A 23,934-nucleotide genomic window follows, 5' to 3' on the forward strand; every position below is an offset into this window, starting at 1 on the left:
TTCATCTGAAAATATCTACTAAGGCTCTCCTTCCTCTCTTTTGTTGCCTTGTACAATGTGGGTATCTTACAAAAGGTGGTAAAGAGGCTAAGTTTATAGCCTCATAGGAGGGTCAGCAACAAGCTCAGATCAGGTTGCTCAGGGCTTTATCCAGTTGGATCTTGAAAAGCTCCAGGGACAGACACTGCACAACCTTTGTGGGAAACCTGTTCCACTACCTGACTTTTTCTGAGCATCTAGTCAAAGCCTTTTTTAATCAAATTTGTGCCTTTTGTCACTTATCCTCCTGCCGTACCACTTTGAAGAGCCTGCATTCTTCTTGATAGCCTCCCTGTAAGAACAGACAGGGGGGTCTTAGTTCCCCTCCAAAGATGTCTTTTCTCCAGGGTGAACAAGCACCAGCAAGTGATCCAGCTCCCCACCAGGTTGGTGGCCCTCTACTGAACTCACTCCAGATTACGCGTCTTTTTAGTACCAGGGGACCCAAAGCTGGACATGATTTTCCAAACAGTGAATAATTCAGACCAGCTATTACTTAGGCAGCTGCACGCTGTCTTTCTGTTTAATCAGTAGTGACAAGGATTATATTCTGACAATTAAAATGTGACCAGTTGCCATTTTCATTAACAGTAGAGGGAGCCTGGATCGGGCAGCTTTGAAAAGTGGGTGATCTGAATCACACCCTTAAATTTACATGCCATAATAGGTTTCTGAATATAGCTCCTGATTTAATGATGATACCTAGCACTAACACATGCTGAGCAGTGTTCAATTAAGAAATACGTGTTATGAATTTAAAACACACTTACATGGGCTAAAAATACATACAACTAATTTGAGGATTTCTGTCATTAAATAGTGCATTGTGCAACTTGTACCTGCAGGGTTCGTTTGTATTGAGTAAGACTCCATTTTATAAGGTTATTGTGTGAAATATAATTAATGGTTTCTGCAGTGGGGTACTCTGCTTTCTACTGAGTTAAATGCTATAGAAATGCCTTTAAATGGTTAATTTAATATTTAATCTCAATGAATAAATCTGACTTAAGCCACATTTCTGGGAGGTTCTGAACATAGCTGCATGCCAGCAAACATACATGGTCAGCAACATAGTGAAGGGTAATGTTGGCCACTTCCATTCTGGCAGCACAGAAGGGCAAACCCACAAGGCAGCCACTGCACAAGGCATCCAAAATTGCCTGGCTGGAGCTGTAGCAATTCATTCCAGGAAGGAGACTATCCCTTAATCATATAAAATCAGCTTAACTTCCCTTTTTACATTTTTACATGTCTTAATAAAAATGTCATTGAATGCTTATGAAATCTCATTTATGTGCACATTATGCATATGTTGCTTTTCAGCTCCCAGCCAACGTCCCAGAATTATCAGTTCTGTAAGATCTGGTTCAAGGTACATCATCACCTGGGATCACGTGAAGGCAATGTCAAATGAGTCTGCAGTTGAAGGATACAAAGTATGTTCTATAAAAATATATTTTATCTTTGTATATGCTAGATGAGGTGCATTTTATAGACTGTGTTGATTTTTTTGTACCTAATCGGACTTAAACATAGTTGCATGCTAAAGGTGAAGGTATCATGCTTGGAGATCACATACATCCAGTAGGCTTAGGGCAAAGCCAGTGGGTTTAGTCAATATGATGAGAAAACACTGAGGGACTGAAATGCATTTGGGTGGCAAGCCATATCATGGGACAGCTTAGATCAGTGACTGCGGCAACCTGGTTTCCCATATGATTACATTTATTGTCCACTGGCTAAAAATAATGCTTAAAGAAATTGTACACTTTATAGTTCTTTCTTATACCAGTATGCATTGTTCCAGCTTTCCTTTCCCACCTCCATGGGAGCTACAGTTCCTGGAACATGAGTTCTTTAAAGTCTGGGAAGGTAGAGGAAGGGAAGGGATGTTTAACCTCATTAGATGCAATTACTGTCTAACTAGAGCAAATGTATATACTAACTATAGGGTGTATAGAAACCTTCAAAAATTAATTCCTGTTTAACTTTTCTGCTTGCTTGGCCTTAAGAAAATTAGTATCATGTTCTACATGTACAAATTTTGCTTGAGGAGTTGAACTGCTTCCTGGGAATTGCTGATGTTGTTTCACAGAGATGATTCCAGAAGGGATGGGGATCTTTTCTAAAGCTCCCACAAGACATATACCATCGCATTTGCAAGAGTTTAACACCATTCACAAAGTTATTCACAATTAATACTTGTTTCATTTATGAAAATGGTAAGAAATTTTATGTCAGAAAACCCAGCTGAGTTCTTGGATTTTTATTTGATGCTCTTTGCCACGCGGAATTATTATCCTCCATCTTTTAAATACTTATTACTTCAAATGTAAGGACTGAAATTATTTTTCAAAAGGTGGCATAATTTTATAACGGAGAAAACAATGAGGAAACATCCTGTCTAGATTCACTCTACATAAAAATGGAAAAAGTAGAGTCGGCCACTAAGTTTTGAGATATATATATATATATATATATGCTTCATGTATAAATAAAAACCTAGTAATTTTTCATTGACACACTGTACATATGTAACTGTATTTTTATGAAAATGTAGCACTTCAGTAACTATACTTACTATGACTTTTCTAGGTACTTTATAGACCAGATGGACAACATGAAGGCAAGTTGTTTTCAACTGGAAAGCATACAATAGAGGTCCCAGTCCCCAGTGATGGTGAATATGTTGTTGAGGTTAGAGCACACAGTGAAGGAGGAGATGGAGAAGTAGCTCAAATAAAAATTTCAGGTGAGCAGATAACATCCCTTCTTCTTTCCCCCACTCCTTGGAAATCTTGGACTGCATGTTTTCCTCTTGCACACTATTCAGAGGTGGGCACACCATTCCAGTCCAAAATTTGAGAGGTGCGCTTCAATGGTGACTGCACTGAGAACTAGAGTTTATCTTATATTATTTCTGAAGACTCATAATGCACACAACACTTCAGCAGCAGTCTAGTTCAGTCCTGGAAGCACTGCCAACCTTCCAAACATCAGACTGTTTCTACTGGTGCCCCCAGTTAGACTGTCACTTCTAGTGGTGTCCTACATGGTGCAGGCTGCAGGCTTAAGACATCAGCTTGCAATAATGCTACAGATCCTAGTACTAGTTGCCTCTCTCTGTATGTCATTCCTTTGTCGGCTGCTACTCAGAAGAAAGTAATTGAGAAAAGTGAGTAGTCCACAGCGATCCACAGACCAATTGGTAGAGAAGTTCCACTTTTCAGGGAAGAGAAGTGCTGTGACACAGGGTTAAATAAGCAATATGAAATGCAACATGCTCAACTTTAGAATGGTCAGGGTGATTATTGAAGAGGGGAAGGGAACATGGCTCAGGCTGATTCAACTTGTGCTCTGTGTTGACTCCAAATACGAGCTCAGACATGGTCTGCACATCTCTTTCCTGTTAGTTTTGTAATTTATGTACTGCCTTAGCCCACAGTGTATGAAGTAGAACATAAGAATAAATATCAAGGACTTGGACAGTGTCTTTACAAGGTTATGATATACACACTTGCATTGTATTCTTGTCTTTTTAATTAAAAAAATGAACTTGGGGAATAGTAAGGATTAAACATCAACAGCATTCTTGTCACACAGTCAGTGCAACGCGTGCCTTTTAAAAAAGCAATGCCAATGCTATATTATATGTGTACTGTCAGAGGAGCTGCCCGTTCCTAAAGGAGTGGACCTCTGATCTGCTGGTTTTCAATATGTACAGTTTATATCACCTAGTGTGCACTCACAGATATCACCATTTTTGTTTGTATGAAGCATCTATTGCACTCTTGATCAGATGGAATCTGAAGGTGGAGAATCCGTCATTTGCTGGATATTTTGTTCTCATGATTAATCACCTGCACTGCTAACTATTTTTGCCTGTTTTTTTTCTCTATATTTATCTTGGTTTGGGGTCTGGCCATTTTTTCTTTTTATAGCTTTTGTCTTTTTATAGATTAAAACTCTATAAAATGACAAGATAAAACTCTGTGAAAAAAAAATACTCTTTTATAGATTAAAGTCTTTTTGTGCCTGATATTTTCTCTCCATTAAGAAACGTATATAGGTCATTCAAGTGACTGTTCAAATGCTAACCAGACTGAGCATCTTGAATTTCTCTGTGATAACATTTTCTTCAAGTTTTAAATAATTGTGACAGCTCTTGTCTTCACCTCTCCTACTTCTGAGAATTTCTTTAGGAATGTAGACACTATAACTATATGCACTGTTTCAACTCTGTTGTCTGCAGAGATAGTCTCGCCTCCCTACACTTACTACTCCCAGCATTATTCATGAAAGGCTTTCGTTAGCCATTTATTTCCTTGCACTAGGCTATAAATTGGTATTCATCTCACCAGCAGCTCTAAATCCTTTCTGGAATCCTTGCTTTCCAGGATACAGTGTCCCATCCTGATCTGTGTGGCACATCTCTTTTTTCCTTAGTGTATAATTTTGCATATGGCTATAACAACATATAGTTGGTTTAAACGGCTTCTGTTTCCGTGATGCCTGGGTTTCTATATGAATGTGGTGGTGTTGTCACTCTTCACTGCTTTTCCATTTTTCATGTACACAGTTCCTTAGATGTGTACTTCTGATTTTAGTGAAAATGATCGGACTGTGTTTAGTCTGCTAATGTTCACAATGGAATTACACTTGAAATTCAGTGACCATTCTACAATAATTCTGTTTTGAAATCTGCCAGTGACTGAATTCTTAATCCATTTAGCATACACTCTGTTAATTGTTTGTACCATTTCCTATGAGAATGTCTTGGGGTACTAAGTCAACCACCTTGCCAAAGCTGTAATACATTGCATTATATTATCATGCCCTGGAAGAATCACTTTTCACATATTCTATGAGCTGAAAAAAAGTTGAAGAAACTGCTATCTGTAGGAATATCTCAGTTCATCTTTGTATGATACATATATAATAATCTATCATCAGTGTGCTGCAAAGACCTTTTGGTAGCAGCAGATGGGTTACTTCCCAAACTGGGAGCATAACCATTATGTAAATACAACGCTGAAGCCCAGCTGGACATTCGTGCCAGTAAGGCCTGCCCCCAGCGCACCTGTGCAGAGTTAGCACCTCTGGGAGAGTCAGCGCTCTTCAAATGTTAATTTGAAGATTTTTGTATTCCTTTGTCTTCCGCACTGCAGACAAGGTTTCAGCCACAACTTCTACCATACCCCAGCTAGACAGAAGGGGACTGTGCCTCTGGTGGCCTAGATGATTCCCTGGGCTCAGTTTAGAAAAGGAGACAAAAGACAGGGTATTCTCTTTGGAAAACACAATATACAGAGGATTGGGCAAGCTTTTCAGGCTGTTTCTGTGCTCAAACCATGCTTTTTTTCAAAGAGCAGAATGATGTGTAGTTTTAAACACCTACACCTGCCAAATTACATCTGCTGTTTTATTCTTAAAGAGATTTTCCAGTAGTGCGACAGGGTTTAGAATATTTGCTCAAAAAGGGTGATAAAGTGTTGAGAAGCTTTTAAGTAATGATGATTTTTCTCAGACACTTGCAAAGAAGAGAAGATCTAATTTGATAGGAGTTTGTGCTCAGGTGGTCAACTGGCCAAAATGGAACTTACATGTTTACAGAGAGATGTAAACAATAGCTAAGGCAAAACATTATCATAGTCAGACAGGACTATTGCCTGATTTGACCTTTAGGCACCTGATTCCAGACTTTTCAAACCAAATTTATTTCCTGCATAAGTGAATGGGGAGAATTAATCAACCAGGGCAGGGGTTCAAAATAGCCTGGATGTTGGAATGACCAGATCTTGAGCAGCCTGGAAGGCTGCACCAAAGAGAGAGGAACATCTACAAAACTGATGTCTTCCAGGTCAGTGTTTTCCTGCTGTTCACTGAGTATCAGATCCAAAGTAATCGACATAATACACCTGAGTTAGGTGTCTAAGCTCCCATTATACTCAGTTGTCACATAGGGTGTAATACAGAAATGTAAACAAAGCCTGTAGCATTTGAGATGCTCCAGATTACCAAAGACATCCATGCAATGCTGGCAGGCATGATGTGATCCACAGGGGACATCAGGTCTTCTGGATCAGCAGCTGGAGGCCAGAGAGAACACCAGAAGATGTCTTTTGGCCCCCATTTCCAGTGTATGAATTGCACCCTTTTGCATTTCCTTGATTTGTGTGGCTCCTGTTGCAGTACTAGGCTACCGTGCTGTCAGCCTGTTGTAGATGTACTCTGAGCCATTCTTAGCACTTGCTGAGTTAGGTCAGAACTAAGTTTCAGTACAAGTTCAGGAACCCTAACTGGCCCTGAGGTCTTAACTTAGATATTAAAAATAGAGCACATTTTAACTAACAAATTTACATTTGAAAGTCAAATGTAAAAGAAACTAGAAATATGTTATTTCTAGCTCAATTCCTTGTCTAAGGGGAGAAACATTCTTTTATGTTTTCCTCATCGTCTTCCTTTTTCTCACAGAAAACCCAGTCACATGCTGAAGAGGGAGGCAAATGTCCTGCAGTAACTTTGCTCTCACATAACCAGTCAGCTTCCTACAGGGTACACTGTTTTAGTTGAGAATTATGTCAAGGAAATTTATCAAACACAACCATCTCACATGCATTTCTTTGTAGTGAAAATCTTGAAATATAAATGTTTATCATAAAACCACTTTCTGTAGATATGCTGAGCTGCATTTCAGCATACAGCTATAATCAGTGTAAAATACAGTCATGAACTGTTACATTTTACTGGCCAGTGCTTGTTGTACAGTTAGGGGTTTTGGGATATTTTTCAAGCCCATTATAGTAAATTAATGAGCTACACAATTTAAAATTCATTCTTGAGATACCACAACCAGTCAAAGGTTGGAACTACTTATTTAACCAAAGGAGTCTGTTTCAACGGCTAATAATAGGCTTATCTGTTTTCTTTGAAATCTGTTAAAGGCTGAGATATCTTTTTTGTCTCTTGCATGTTTTTTGGATTGCAGTGCTTCGTCATAATGCTAATATTAATGTAATCAAAGCAGTCTTGCAATCAGTAGGAACTGAGACCATGTGGTGCTTGGTTCTTTTCTCACTTCACTTGTGTAACTGCACTGGCCTCTGCAATTAATTTGTGCCAGAGTAGGGCAAAATAGAAAAAGACTCTCACATTTTAAAATTTCATCCGTGGGTGGGGGAGAGGACAGGGGGTAACTTCTGATTTGGGAAAATACTGGGGAAAAAGGAAGATACCATGCACCTTCATCTTCAAATAGAAAATCAGGTTAATGTCTCAGTTTAAATAGTGACATGGAGAAAGAGTAATTTATGTATTGTATATGCTTACATCAAGAGAACAACATTACAGCTTCTCTGTGTTTACTGCACACATATATATACACATATGAATGCCATTTGCCAGAGGCATGTTCTAGGATTCTGAAAAAGTATTTACTTTGAAGCATAGCTTTTTCAAAGGGAAATGCAAATTTTTTGCCTGTAATAACTCATACAAACGTCTTAAATATTTGTCATCATCACCATTATTATTATTATTGTTATTGTTATTATTATTATTATTATTATTATTATTATTATTATTATGGGACAATAATATTCATCACACATATTTGTATCAAGTAAATCAGGTGATCATTCACTTTTCATGTGGTATCATCAAAATCCTTTGATCGTAATTTGAGAATGTCCATCTGTTACAAAGATAGTTGTCGTAATAAGAAAAAAGAACACCACAGGTAAAAATCGTAAGGAATGCTGATTAAAACAGTCCTTTAACTGATGACAGTCCTCTGTTACTGATTTTGGAACTTACGCATCTTAATAACAAGAATGTAGCAAAAAGCTTCTACTAAACTAAAAATACGTTTCCAAAAGAGCTCTGTTCTGAAAGAACAGTAATTTTCATAATGCATTTGCTGTTGTCTCACAGCTCAAAAATTAAGTAGAAAATACTCAGAATACCCTCTAGCCTGGTACATAAGTCTGCCTAAACCAACATACTCAATTCTCTAGTATTTCTCTTGATTTTCCTTCATCATCACACTTCATTTCATCACAGTTCTGATTTATCTTTATTGCCTCTTTCCAAGCCTTACTTTGACAACTAAAATTTGACAGTTCTATACATTGCAATGTATTTAGTGGTAGAACAAGCAGTTTCCTGAAAAGTCATATTCTTCTTCATTTCAGTTTCTTCTCTTTTTGTTGTATTTGAACTCAACAGTAGGACAGACCGCAGAAATGTTTTCCTATCTAGTTACGTTTTTTCAGTCTGCATTATCCTGTGATAATACCAATGCTGTTTATTTTGTAATTTATGTGTATTTATATGGGAAAGCCTGGATACACACAAAGCATGAATAAAACAAAATTTCATTTTTAGCCATAAGACTGTGGTTGACAGGCTTTATAGTTAGAAATTGGACATGTGTGTACATGGATTTAGAACACAACAGAGGTTTAAAAGAATAGTATCACACAAAACAAAGAGTAGGATAGGTTACTCAGCAGCAAATACTGACAAGACAGGAATCTGTAGTTGCTATACATCAGAAAACAGAAAAAATGGCCTCTGCTTGAAAAGGACCATGTAACTTCCTCCTGCTTTCATCTTCAGTCTGAGTTGCCACATGTCTGTCTGTGTGAGCTTGGGAACTGCCTGCAAAATCCCCACTAATGGTTGTACCACAGTCACATGAAGGCATGAGAACTCTGCAGTCCTTTAAACATAAGCAAAAGAAGAAATCTATGGCAACTTCATACACCCTGTTACATGTTGTAACTTGTTATGTGTTGGAGATCTTGCTTGCTATCCCCAAGCTTGCAAGAATGCTATAGGAAGGTGTGACTGTCATGAAAAACATATATTCTTGCTAGATCGCAGAAAGTAACAATACTAAAGATACTACAAGATGCTAAAAAAGATACTATAAAAGTATAGAGAAAATCACTGAGGATGACACAGCTATGGAGTAAATTCTGGGTGAGGCATGTGAGAGAGGCAAGGAGTCTTTAGCTAAAGTAAAGATGGCTAGTAAGGAGGTCAGGATCAATAGTAAGAGGTAAGCAGGGAAAGATCATTCACTTTTCTTCACATGACAGTACTCAGTAAAATTAGCAGGCAGCAGATTGAAAACTATCAAAGTAATACTATTCTGCATGGCACAAAATTAAATTGTGGAATTTCTTGTGACAGGATGTTGTGCAGGGCAAAGTTATAAATAGAGGGTTGGTCTGTCAGCCCTAATTTAAAACAGTCCTTTATTCAGCCTTTGACTCAGGAGCTACTGAACAGAAGCTACAAAGTAGCTCAGGAGCAGCTTTGACACAAGTGGGAAAGAATATATGTTCTGCGTGTCATGATTTTTTTTTTCCTTTCCGCTACATCTACTACAGACGCTGGAGTCAGTGTCCTGAGCTAAACGGGCCTTTGATCAGACTCACTGAACCTGATCATATACTCCCAGCTTCAAGAAAGTGTACTATGAAATGCCTGGATAACACTTAACTGATGGATAAAGGATTAGTTCTTCATAAACCCTTAAAAACTTTCTTTACTGTTCTCACCAGCCTGGATGTTACCCAGCAAACAACGACTGACTTTTAAAAAATGTTTAAGGAGGAGAAGAGAAATAAATTTTGGTTTACTGTGCAATCAGGAATACCTTTTTAAAAAAAATTCAGCAAGCTTTTGATGGCCACTATTTCAGTAGGACCATCAATTCACCAATGAATTAAAGGTCTGACATTCAAATTCAGTTTGGCTGAATATACTTCTTCATTAATTTATCCAACCATTGAGATATCATACAGGTACCTTCAGATTTTTTATTACACCAACACAGGAACACTGTACTCCTTCCCTTTTATAAAATAAAATGCTTGGTATTTTACATTCATTGTACTCTACCATTAGAACAAGATGGGGAAAAAAGATTGTTATTTAACTCTCTTACGCTTAAATGCAGCAACATAGCAAAAAAGAATATCACAGAAAAAATCACATAGCTCATAGAGTGAATGCCAAGATTAGTGTTTTGCTTTAATAGTGTAATCCCTTTGATGCATAATGATTTAATTTAATGCAAATGCATATTCTGCTTTCACCTCTTGGTAGGACATTTGACTATTGAACTATATTTATACAGTATTTTTAATTGCTTTGAGAATTCAAAGCCAGCCAAATAACATTTAGAGTGATTTAAAGTAATCTTTGGAAGACTCATCTCATTAATTTTTTCCCCCTTAATAATCTAGACAGGATTGCAGGCATGATCACAGGGGTGAAGGAATGAAGAAAGGAATACTTTCTAGTCATGACGATTCTTAGGTGTTTTAATTTTCAGTAGCAAGACGTGGAACTGCCTTATTCAAATCCTTGTGGTATTTTTCAGTTCAGCGGTTACTTTTTATGGGTGCCTTGGAGTGGTGGCATACTCATACCTCTCAGGTTTATGCACCTAACCTAGCCAGACTCCTTTTCTTCTTAGCAAGGAGAGTGATTCAGAAGACCTAGGTTAGACATTGCTGTAAAATACCTTTTGATAAAGCCTCTCTCTTAAGAGAACAAAATCCAGTGATTCTTTGACAAAGGCAGCAGTGATAGTTTTCCAGTTACTTCAGTGGCAACGTCTGAGGGACTTTTAGAAACACTCTAGTAGTAAGGAAGGTGCACAGCTCTTTAGTTCAGTATTAAGGAAGTATCATAGCATCTAGTTCCTTTAATAAGCACCAAGGTCTAGCATGGTGGAGAGAGGTGATCTAACAGAAGCACATAACTGTATTAACAGCAGTTAGAAAGATGATGAATCCAAAGTCTTGGTGATGGCAGATGATATAATGTAGGGCAGTGGCCAGAAATTGCAATTTGGGAGGTTCAGTCTGGACATCAGGAAGAACCTCACCCAGAGCGCAGTGCAGCACTGGAGCAGGTTACCCAGAGGGAGTCTGCAGTTCTTAGCTTCGGGGATTTCTGTGACTCAGCTAAGCAAAGATGCAGCTGACAACATCCAGTTTTGGCGACAGCCCTGATGTGAGTGGGAGGTCAGACTAGACAACCAGGTGCAACCAGGTACAACGAGGCATTTTGTGCTCCTGAAAACTGATAAATGTTTCGTTAGAAGTACATTTTGCACTGTGGTTATTTGGCAGGTTTGTATTCAAGTATAAATAGATATATTTGTTGCTACAGGTACAAAGAGTAGATAAAATCACATATTTGCTAGCTTGAACTTACCTTTGAGTGCCAGTGACCATACCAAATACTTGTATTTTGTGCCCTTTTTGTACAGAGAGATAGATTTAGATATATTAAATAGTGCATCTTATTCCATACTGAAATGCTCCGTGCCCTTTTCAGAATACTTGAGAGACTTCAATGTCAAAATGTTCTTGCCTTTAAAGATTAGTGCCATATATTATACTTTCACTGAGTTCCAAACCCTGTTCATAGAAGCCAGAGATGATGAGTTGACAACAGAGTTCTTAGAAGTAGGCACTGGAAGAGTGCTACTTGTTCTGTCTTCTGTGCCTCTTCAACACAATTATATTAAGCCAGTGGGAAAGGAAGGAGGAGTTGTCAGAAGCATCCTTCAATTAAGTTCATGTGAACATTTCAGAGTATCAAATTTGGTGCTTGTGGCTCTAGCTAATTGAGTGACTGAAGTAAGAACTTTATCAGGAGAGAAATTCTGTTAGATTAGTTTATAAATTTCTTCTCCAGAAGCATGACAATCTGCTTGATTTTTAGCTTTTCAATTTCTGGTGTTTCTAAATCAAAGCTGTGAGCCATTTTAGGTGTGTTTTAGAAAAATCCGTCTTCCTGGACTCAGGGCAGGAACAACTTGAGTAAAAGACTACTTGAACTATATTGTATATGAGGAAATATTTTGATGATACAGGATATATATTAAAAGACATAATGATCCTTTCTGTGCTTAAATTCTGTAACTCAGCATGATGTTTTAATGCAGCTGAGCAGAAATACATGAAATGTGGAATTTGATGCAGCAACATAAGTCACTCATCTGAAGAGATGATCAGCTGTTTAAAGCTGGGTTTAGGCACTGCTGGCTCATTTAGATATTATCTGTAAAAAAATGTTTCCCTGATTTATTTCTACATGAGAAGATTTTTTTCTCTCTCTCCCTAAACCAGTTATTTAATGGATTTCTAAGTTATTTTCTATAATAATAGAACCCAGCGATGGGGTGTTTCAAATCTTTTTCTGACATTATGGAGGTAAAAAGCTTTATCTGGCTTTAAAGGAAGTGTTTACACTCAGTTACAATGGCTGTTAGTACTTCTGTATCAGGACACTAAAATTATGTGCTCAGCTGGAGGGGCACGCAGTACTAATCACAGCCTTTTCTGTGTCCTCACAATCCAAAAATTACTTTCTTAGAAAGCCAAATGGAGTTGCCAACAAATGTATCAGAGTAGGAACAATTTCTGCACTAACCCCCTACTCATTTTTTAATGTGTTCTTGCTAGTTTCTACCATCATCTGTTTCTCCTTTTATTTTACCCATGTTTGGAACTGGGAAAATCGGAGCATTCCCAGTAAAGATTTTGTATTAACCAGTGTACCTTTTCTCTTGTTTATGCAGCCCTCTAAGATCCTTCATCCTGCCTGTTCCTTTCTGTCTCCTTTACCAGACAACCTGCTACCCAGCTACCTTAGAAAATTGTATTGACCTTTCTGGTTTAACACTACCCAGTTCTTCAAAGTGTATCCTTATCAGTAAAAATTACATTATTTTGCTCTGGAGGCACTTCCTAGGCACTGTTTGCTCTCTTCCTTTATGCAGTAACTTTCATGCCTGAATCAAGATTTTCTCTGGCTTGCTGAACAGCAAGGCCAAATTTAAGCTGAGCTGGCCTGTTGGAATAACTTATTTTCTTTGCTGCTTCTCAGTCCACTGGTTACATCAGTGACATATTCGCTGTGTTGCTTCCCAGCCCTGGGTGATTCTGTTGCTCCTTGCTTGCTGTGCTGCTGCACTCAGGGAGCAGAGGGAGGGAAGCTGTGTTTTGGGAGCACTGCCTGCCTTCCAGTTTACCTTCCTCTTTCTCAAGGGCTGTGTGGTGATGGGACTTACCTATAGGCAAAGACTGTATAACACATGATCAGCTTCATGAGTGTGAGCCCTGCACTGCACTGTGCATGCTGTGCAGGTCTTGTCACATGCTGTGGAGGGATGGCAGCCTTTCCCTACCATGAAGCAAGCACTGTCATCCAGCCCGTTGAGATTGGGTGCTTCTACTCTTGTAGAAGCTGAGGGCATCCTTCTTCATCTGATATGTGAGCCAGGCGTCCAGGCTGAAAGATGAAGATTTTTAAGACAGGCTTTTAATGTACCTCAGTGATTATATGTGCCCCATTTGTTCCCAAGAACTCAGAAATTCCAAAATTATGGTGCGGGGTGGTTTTTTCCCCATTTTTTTCCCATTAATTCACCACCATTTTGCACCTGAAGAGTTTCTACTGTTTTCCCATTGTACTGTGTGGTTGTTTAAATGTGGACTATTTGCAAGTGAAAAGGAATGACACATCTGGTGTATGCTTGGGGTGAATTTATTTGTAAAAGCATTCAAAAACCCCTGTTTTCTTGAACAAGGAAGAGCAGGTTCCTCACTCAGAAATCCCAAGACACACCAGCTGGCCAAAGAAAATCTGTTGGTTTTCTTCTGTTCAGGGTTACAATGAAACTTCCTTTTCTGGCCTCCCATTTTTCCCTAAAAAAATTAGTCCTTTTTGATGAAAAACTTGTCAATGGCTCTCTCAGGGGATGACTGAATTCCTCTGAATGACTGCCAAAACCGTAATTTCTGAGGCAATGCAGAATAGATGTATGTGGGAACTTTTACAGCCAAGTGTTTTGCCCCACCAGACAATCAGTGTAATCACAGATAAGCTTTTCTATAGGGGCAAGCTGCTGAAACTCACTCCGAGCTCCTCCTGCTGCTTCAGCAGGCAGTTTCCAGCAGTCAGCACCTCGTCCTAGATGAGCACATGATTCAGCCTTCCTTGGCCTGGCAGTATTCCTGGTGAGCCAGTTTGTCTGGAGTGACCGCTCACAGCTGGAGAGACAGGGCAGATGCTGAAAGGTATGACAAGCCTTTTAAGTCATAGCAGTGATCCTGAAACCCACAAAATTCTTGTAAAGTACAATACAACTGTTGTCTGGGTCACAGGAGGACCTCCGTAGTTGTTCTTGCTATTACTTGTTGAGTATACTACTTTAAAAGTGTACATTTAAAGTTATCTGTCATCTTCTACTTAGCTCTCCGTGCAAAAGAATCTGTGATTAACATTAATATATGTGAAGGGGAAGAAGTATTTCAGAAATAGTCTACATTTATTGACAGTTGCCCACTAGCCTATGGACTAAAAATTATCTCACTTTCCTCAGAGTCCAAGGCATCTTTTCATTTTGGCAGCCCAGGTCTGTAGCAGGGCCGGAGTTGATGGAAAAGAAGCCCCTGCTGCTGCCTGCCTACACTGCCAGCACACCAGGTGCCATTGCCAGAACAAAACAACGCGCTTACTTGGCTCTGGCGTATGGATTTTCAAGCAGGAGAAGACGTACTAAACCATGGGATGGACAAACCACCCAGACCATCAGCAACACTTCAAATATGTTTTTAATGTTCTCTTTCTTTATCATATCATAGTTTTAAAGCTGTTCCACAGATGCAAACCACACAGCACAAAGCATGGGCAGATGCATGACAGCATTATTTCCATCCTATATATCTACTCTGCTGCAAAACAGTAATTCACAGGGTTGTGAATTACTCCATAGCACCTTTCTTGAAAGGTTTATGGCAGAGGTAAGAGGAAAATTTCCTCGTGCCCAAACAAAGGTATTCCTAGACAAGGGAAAGTTGGACCCATGACTTAGCAGTGATGCCAGTGATGCAAGATAAGCATATTCTAATTAGTTTAGTTATTTTCCATTTACCATTAATAGGGATAACAGGATTTAAATCATGTCAGCTGATACTAGCTATTTCATTTGCATTAGTCTTTTATGAAGACAGTATTTCCAGCTGGGAAAAGTGGATTCTCTTTTCAGAAACTAGTTGACAGAACTACAAACTCAGCCACTTCTTTTATGCAGTGTAGTTTAGCCTGAAGAAATTCCATTTCTCCATTCCTGCTTTCCTCTTCTACCTGGGTAAATATAAAAATACTCATAAAACAGGTATTAATGAAACCTAACAGATGTTGAAACTAACAAGTGGAGCAGGCAAAAGTCACTTTTTTCTTTATTTTCAGATGGCCTAACTTTTTTCCAGAGAAGTGGACAAGCTTAGTTAGAAGCAAGGAGAAGCAGAATATGAGAAGGCTTTGCATTTACCTTTCTTAAAATAAAAAGGAGACATATAAAACCAGATAGCTCCAACAGAAGATTGGTCCTTGGATCCTGGACCAAAAGGAGAATATGATTTACAGGAAAATGGGTGGATGTTTGGCCATTCATTCAGAAAAAAGAAATCTATTTTGCAAAATACACACAAAGGCAGACACATTTCTATACAAATTATAAAATTTACATTACAAACTTAAATCCTTTATGAATCACATAAAATATCAGTCCTGGTAAGAAAAATTTCTCTTTTCCTTACTCTTACTAAATGTATGATAACTTGTGTCGTGCAAAACGTGTTGCAGCGACTGTATCATTCAGATAGCAAGTCTGCATCTACCTGAACAATTTGTGGAGCACAAGGGGAGTGAATCTGTGGAGAGAAAGAGTGGCACTGAGTATTCAGCTCCACACTCTGTGTTCATGTCAGGTTTTTCTTTGCGCTATCTCTAATCCGGTCCTGCAAAATAAACCCTAATAAAAAGGATGGCTGAGATACTCACTTTAAAAACACGCTCCTCCTCAAACTAGAACAGTCATGTAGGCATCCCCCTTGATGTTCAGTACCTGGAAACTAAGAGAACTGATGTCATTTAATACAAATTAATTCTTCAACAATCTTTCCTGACAGCAAAAGCAGAGAAGGAGTTTCGCCACAACAGGATCAGCTCATGATTTGCCAAGGAATAGATTGTAGTTTGTATATGTTGGCAGGACAAACACTTTCCCACTGAGAAAGAGAAGTTATTCACCTATGACAACTTCACAGATGACCAGTAACTAATTTCCAGGTTCACAGATCTGATGGAAGTAAGTTTTCTAAACAGGCCTCTATAGATATTTATTTTTTTTTACAATCCAGTATAAAAAGATACTGATGTTGGGAAAAGGGCCAAAAATGTCATATCTTAAAGATAAGTAACATTTAAAGAAAATAATGATGTAACAGCTTGTTACAAAGGCTTGGAAAATACATCAAAGTCTGAACTGTTTCTTTTAGGCATTAAATAGATTTCATGTCTTTTGAGAATAATTGGAAGACTTGCATACTGTTCAAGACGTCAGTAAAATCTAGGATCTCCATTCAGAAATGTAAAAGATTTCATCCTAGACTTTATGTGATTGAAATGGCAACAAAGAATTTAAAATACAAATAGAGGGCTGTCAATTTGTGGGACTTTACCAGGAGTTCCTGGTAAATGGTATGTAAAGATCTTGCTGAAGGAAAACCCGTCCAGCTGTTGTTCTCTTAATTTACTCAAATAAATGACCACTTGTGAGAAAGGCTGCGAGAACAGGAGACAGGAAAAAAGTTCTGTTAACTGCACACATCCTATACAAATTCTATTTGATGTTTAACTACATTCTGAGTGTATGTTTCTGCAGATGGTTTAGTCCTAGGCTTAAAAATATGAGCTACAGAAACTCTATAGCAGACAGTAGTAATTCCTCCATGGGAATGCTGCAAGATTTCACAACTTTTGCTTCAGGCTGTTGGAAAAAAAACCAAACAAATTTAAGATGTGTGTTTGAAAGAAATAAACTATGTGTGGATATTAGAGTGTGTTAGAGGGGTAGTTAGGTTATGTGATACTGATAAGGTTTTGGTCTTGGCTTTGATGAGTGTAGTTTGCAATTGCATGCACACTGGATAAGCAAGATGCTGGTTGAGAGGAGAGATCACACTTTATAACTCTGAAGGGGAGAATGAATCTTTAAGTGCTAAATGTATCCAGCTCATACCTGGACAGACTTCAGAAGGAGCTTAATAATCCTTCTGTTTTAATTTACCTCCACATGTTTATTTGTGCACATTCATTAAGTCTTTATCTGGCGTTTCTCTAGTTTCTAAAGATTGTTAAAACTGACAGATCACAATTGCATTACTGCACAGAATTAAATCTGTAGTCTGCACTCAGGCAAAACTTAGCATTAATTTCCATTCATGGGCTGCTGGAGCGTACTGGCTGTCATGCAGTGGTGAAGGGTGTTTCCAGTAAATTATGATTCCTGACATGTAGGTCAGTAATCTAACAAGCAAAAAGAGGAGATGATCTGTTTAATGTGTATTTGTCCTCCTAATGTTCTGTTAATGTGCTATCTAAGGGTAGGATTTGCCCTATTGTGGAAAGCTGTTATACACATCTCTGCAGCAGTGCCTAAACCTTGTGAAGAACTGCTGTAATGGAGTGAGCTTCTAACTATTAATTCTGGAGCCAGTGAGGCACATCTCAGGGCAAGATTTGTTATTCCTTTCTCTTTGTAGGACAGTTACATGCAGATAGAAATTTCCTCATACTTGCTTATCATTCAGCTTCACCCAGCAAAGTTTTTTTCATGTTTGCCTTCATTGGAAGCATTCAAAATACGAGTTTAGTTGTGTCTTTGAAACTGCGTTATCCTGGTCTGACAAAGGCAGAACACATTTTCAGTGGATATTTTTAAATATGGGATCTGGATTATCTTTTTTTCCTGTGGCTATTATTCATTAAGAGCCACTACATTGATTTTTAGGGATAAAGACTACAGAAAAGATTAATGTCTCATAAATCACTAAAAAATACAGATAAATATATCCCCATACTTTCCCAGTTGCCGAAATGTGCAGTTGTTATGTATGAGGATGTATTTGAGTGTACATTCATATTCATCTTAAGCATAAAATGCCTCTGTTTATAGATACTTACAAAAGCAATCTTCCAGTATTTTCCTTAACTTTAGCTCTCACTGAGGTGAACATACTACTTCCTATGGAAAAATGTACTATTCATAGAAATGTACTTTTTACAGATTAATTGAGCTGATGAAGAAGGATTGATAGGTCTCTTGTCTTGGTTTTCCAAGTGTTTGGATATCAGAAAGGACTTAGGAAGAAGTCTTGACTTCAGAAAACATCCCTACAGCAGTAGAGGAAAGGGTAGGAGCAGAGAAGAGTTTTGAAGTGTCAGAAGCAAGAGAAAAAGGGTGGAGTTTAGTATGGGGGACAGCAAGGAGAGTGGAGCAGCAGAAAGACTTTATTTAAGTAAGGACCACAGTCAGGAGGAGTAGGGTGGTGGACGTACAAAGAAGGGGGACAATAGGAGGAATATGGCTGAAATTGGAAATAAATTCTGTGGGGAAAGCTCTAAAATCATGGCTTGCTGGCAGATGCTGTGGGCTTTCTCCCTGGTGAGATAATGCAGAAACCAGGATCATCTAAAAATACTCGTTTCCACTTTCTGTGGTAGAAATGGGAAGAGAAACAGTTGTCTTCATCTTGGAGGCTGACCTCTGAATATATATCCCTGAGGGGGTCTGCATAGAGCTTCATCCATGGGTCAGGAGACATTGCCTTTCTAATAAGACTTAAATTCACCACTGAAGCCCAATAAACAAGTCGGGCCTTCTGTTTGCCAGTGGCTTATGGTCCCCTTTTTGTTAAGTGATTTGCTGGGTGACAAACTGTACATAAGTGCATATGTGCAGCAGTAGGCACATCCTGTTGTGTGGCATTTGGTCACCTCATAAGCATACTAGCATACTTCTGTTCCTGGGGTGGGGAGGGCACACACTCCTCTAACGGCTTCTCTAGAGAGAGAGCACTGAGATGAAACGTACCTTTAGACCCAGCTCTGCCCAGTGAGAACATACCCATGCTCTTTATATCCGCTGAAACATGATTATTCCCACCATACCAATGCTCAGGATTCAGTTCCTAATACTGTATTGTATTGAAGTACTCTAATAAGCCAGCTGTGAGGAAAGAAGACCAAGCACTCTAGTTTGGGATGTGCTCCCAACTGTCTTTCTGAACAACTGCATGAAAGCTGCCGGTGTTTGGAGTGGGGCTGTTTAAAGCCAAATGGGAAGAGTAGATAGTGCTGTGAACATGAGGGACTGCAGATGAAGGCTCAATTAAATGACTCTGCAAAGAGGAGAAGCTCTGCCCAGTATGAAAATTAAGACTGTATATGATCATCCTTCTTCTTTGGGGGACAAAACTTTCATCTTGGAATTGCAAATAGTACATGTATGGTACATCAGAGAGGATGCTGATCTGAAGGACGTCAAACCCACAGTGTATTGAGACATATTGTGAAAAACCCATGAGAAAAAAACCTCTGCAGTTATATAGGAATCACAAAAGACTAAATGCTATCACTTTCATCTATCCACAGAAAGCTGATGGGCTGGTGAACTCTGAAGTTTTCTTATTTGGACTTAATCAACAAACTTCATAAAAATGTTTTTTTGTTATCAGCTAGTTTTCTTACTTTCTCCTTGTTATTGTGGGTAGGAAATAGTGTAAGAAAAAAACACTTGAAGGTAACTTACAGGTGTTTATTTGGCCAGATTCTCACTTCAAACCAGCATTTTTTTCACCCTCAGTTTTGCTAACTTAAAATTAGTAAAGTACATTATTAATAGGAGGTTTAAGATAGACACAAAATGAAGAATTAAGCTCTTTATTTATACTGAAAGATGCAGAAACTTCTGCGGCAAACAGGCAAAACCTACAGATCTGTCATTCTGGGAGCCTGCATGGTGCTGGACCAGATAATGTGACTTACTTGTCCTTACAAGAGGTCTGATGAGAAAATGTAAATGCTTTTTTTGGGACTTTAAATTCTATGAAAGAATACTTGAAATTTGTCATACTGTGCCCGTTGTTAGGTAAAACAGGGCTACCTGCTGAAATCTGTGCCATTTGGTTCACGTGTTACTTTTTCAGTATGGTTTTTCCTCATTTAGTCAACCATCTGCTGGAGAGCCACCCAGCGAGACAGTTCCAGCAGCTCCTCAGGACTGTCACCACCGCCTGCAAGCACTTCTGTCCTTAGACTGTGTTCAACAGCAAGATGAGCAGTCAGCTGGGTCCTGCACTGCTCACCTACCCACTACCATCCTGACCTAGATGAGCCCTCTCTGGGTTGAAAGAATAGCCTGTTCTCTAGTTCCTTTGGCGTTCTCTAGTTCCTTTGGCCCATCTCCAAGACTGACAGCCAGGCACAGTTTGGCTGGGTTATTTTCTCATATAGATGCTTCTTAACAGGGAGCTGGACCATGGCAACACAAGCCATTTGACATAATGGCAACTCTTATGCCTGTTTTCCACAGTGAGTCACGTAAAGTTTGTAAGCTGTCAGTTAATATTTTTTTGTCTTAAAATATTTGTTTAAGAAAGACCCTTGTGACTTGTAACAGATGTAAATGCCACACTGCTATAAATCAGCCATCTGGACTTCGTAATCTGGCAGACGGACTGGGCTCTTTGACATCTCTCAGATTATTGCTGATCATACGAACATTAACATTTCTAAAGGTGTCTCTTTGCTTTGTCACATTTCAAAGACTCCATTAATTTTGTTTTCACATGTTTAAATATTTATTTTGACCTTTTACCTCCTGGTATAACCTCCTGGCTTGCTGGACCGGCCAAACCAAAATACGCTGATGTGTTCTGAATGGCCTTGCTGCTTGTATAAACATGTTGCATAAACACCTCTTGCAGAACAAAAGAGGGGATTCTCTGCTGTACTGCAGCAAGTCTCTTTGTCTGTTTCAGATTATCCATACAGGTAGGGGCCGTGCTGAGGGACACCAGCTGGTTTTCCAGCCTTCATACCCCACATTCTTGCTTGCATTCAGGGTTGTTCCCCTCCCCCCGCCATCAGTATTGCTGAAGTAAGACCGAGGTGGTGGTGTTATCTGTTTGATATGCAGGTGCCGATGCTGGAGTGCCGACTCTGCTCCTGGTCCTGGTGGTGCCTGCCCTGGGTGTCCTTGCCTGCTCGGGATTCTGAATGTAGCTGGGTTTACCTTGTCCTCCGCCTAACACAAGGGACTCCTTTTGAAGATGAGGACCGCAACTCTTTTTGATTCTGTGGCACCATCCTAAGCCAAATAAATTACACTTTAAAGTAAATTACCCTACAATTTCCTGTGAACTTTAAGAGGACTGAGGCATCCAGGAACTCCTTCATGAAGTAAATCAACTTTTGAAAGGCTAAGAAATATTTTTAACTTGTTCCAATATGCCTTATAAAACACTTATGCTGATCTGTGACAGTTGCATGATTTGGTCCAATGGGGCAAGTTACAGTGTTAAAACCCAATAACATAGGCTGTACAGTGAAAGTAAAATCACCATACGTAGGTGCTTTAACTTGAATAACAAATCGTGAAATATAATAGAGATTGAAATGTTGATTGTATGTGATAAATGTAAGAGTACTACGTCTGTCTGTACTATCCTATATGTTTTGTGTACTGCATATTTTTGAATGGCCCCATCATCATTTATTGGGATTACTGTTTTTTAGAGAGACAGTCAAAGCAAAAACATTTCATTTTTCTAGAGCTATATTTCTTGAGGCTATTGGATAGAATTTGAAGGACTTGAAATAAAAATCAGTGACAAGGAATTTTTTATTTTAAATATAATCAGAACACCTGAGATGTGCACAGCATGCTTAGCTTAAAGGAATTTACCTGTGCTTCACTGACACATGATTTACTATATTATTTTCTTAAAACCGTTCTGTTGAAAAATTGTTATGGTCATTGTTGCTGATTTTAGGAGTCAAATGTCAGCTTTCAGGGAAGCGACGTAATGTATTGGTTTTGATTTAGTATTATGACTATTATTATTATTATTATTATTAAGGTAGCAATATAACACTGAGGAGTTTGGAGAGGGAGTCCATGTTAAGATCAGCCAAATGGACCATGAAATGGTAGGAAACATGTTATTTTTTAAAGTGAAAAGATTTAAAATATATTAAAAAAATGAAAAAGATATACGATAAATGGCAAAAACAGAGTAGCACAGTAAAAAAAAATATTATATTTACATTTTTTATGCTGCAGATGCCAGATGTTACCTTCCTGTAATGAAGGTGTACATTTGGGAGAATTATATGCTTTTTCCAAGAACTTGATATTATTCTAATGTTCATAGTGTTGTAAATAAGAGTTTTAAAGTTCTGAGACCGTTTCCCTATTTGACAGAGTACTGAATGATCCAACTGTGTGTTAGTACATGAAAGTCAGATCCCAACTGTTAGTCGAAGCTAAATGTTTACTATGGCCTTTGCAAAATGGGAACTCTATTAGAGACAGAATGTTTTTGTTCTGACTGTGTCTAGAGTGTTTCAGTGTTGGGTTTTTTGTTGATTTGTTTGAGGTTTTTTTAAGTTGTTAAAGAAATGCACATTCCTTTCATTTTCCATGGTGTGCTGGGAATTAGTTTGAGTGTGAATGTTGAAGAAACACAGTGATACTGAATCAGCTGGCTCAAGTAATAGTGCAATGTCTGATGCTTCAAGAATTATAAGCTTTGAATCATATTTTATTAGCACAACCTTGCTAGCTACTTAGAAATAGATTTTATCTTTTTAGAACTGATACTGTAGAGGTCCGTAATAATAATATTTACATGAGGCAAGAATAGCTCTATTAATAATTTACACCCCCTTCTTTTATTTGTATAATTTTGTACTATATATTTACATGTAAAAGTGTAGAGTCTTCATTAAGAAATATCAATAATACTGTTTTAGTTTAATTTTAACTGTTTGTTACAAGATGAAAATTTTTTAAATAGGTGAAAGTGATAACTTCCCTATAGAGGAATGTCAAAGTGTCAAACACTACTGAGTTTCATAAATTGTGTAATTATTTGAAAGAGAAATGAGCTGTCTTCATACATAAGAAACTAATACGCTGTAAGCCTTCTGTACAAAAACAAAAAAAAAAAGTGTTTTATTGTGTTTCATTTGGTTTGGTTCTTTTGCAGTATGACTCATTTTTATATAATCTACAACCACAACTAAATCTTTTGCCAAATGCATGATTGCCTTTTACTTTTCTAATACACGGTGTAAAAAGCAAAACTGTTTAGTTTTTGCATGGATATGACCTGGGAAGGAAAGCCACTTCTTTTTTTCAAATCAGCAACACAGATGAGGTAGGTCTTACATACTGATCAGGTAGTTGGAGATTTTTCTGTTTCGCATAATTGTGTAAATTTGACTGGGACCTTCAGTTTCAAATTGTTGTCAAATAAAACTAACTAATGTATCATCTGCTATAAAATGCAAGGTTCTTAATTAAAGTTTATATAGATAGACATATTTGTTGTTTCTTTATATTTCAGGAAAATTGATATTACTATTATTTGATACTGATGAATATTGAACTGTTTTTTTAGTTACTTTTTATCTTTTTTTTTTTTCAAATGAGTAGAGCAGGACCGTGCTTTGTCCTTTTTATGAATGAAAAGTAAATTACAATTAAATAAATGTATTAATGTTACTCAAAATACAGTAACTGTCTTTTGAATTGGAGCTTTCTAATTTTCTAACAGCGACATGGCCATCTGTGATGGTAAAGGTGTGGATGGAATGAGGTCCTGTGTATCCCTGCCCTGCCTTCCTGTGGATTTTGCTGGAGTTAGACTTTTGTGGGATAAGAGTGGCTGTTTTACTTTGGTTATAGGTGATATAGACAGAAAGATTTTCCTGATGTCAGTGACAGAG

At 38.2% G+C, this 23,934-nt stretch overlaps 1 protein-coding gene across 1 annotated transcript in view; it reads left to right on the top strand.

Moving 5' to 3' along the window:
* Nucleotides 1-23,721, top strand: part of CNTN1 (contactin 1) — a 244,651-nt gene extending 220,930 nt beyond the window's left edge. Inside the window, exons 23-25 of the mRNA XM_055712517.1 lie at nt 1,363-1,475; nt 2,635-2,791; nt 21,119-23,721. Of these exons, the coding sequence (XP_055568492.1) occupies nt 1,363-1,475; nt 2,635-2,791; nt 21,119-21,198 (350 nt within the window). The 3' untranslated portion in view covers nt 21,199-23,721. The remainder of the gene's footprint in view (nt 1-1,362; nt 1,476-2,634; nt 2,792-21,118) is intronic.
* Nucleotides 23,722-23,934: the final 213 nt, after the last annotated feature.

The sequence above is a fragment of the Falco cherrug genome, chromosome 5 (assembly GCF_023634085.1).
Source record: "Falco cherrug isolate bFalChe1 chromosome 5, bFalChe1.pri, whole genome shotgun sequence".
Classification (NCBI taxonomy): Eukaryota; Metazoa; Chordata; class Aves; order Falconiformes; family Falconidae; genus Falco; species Falco cherrug.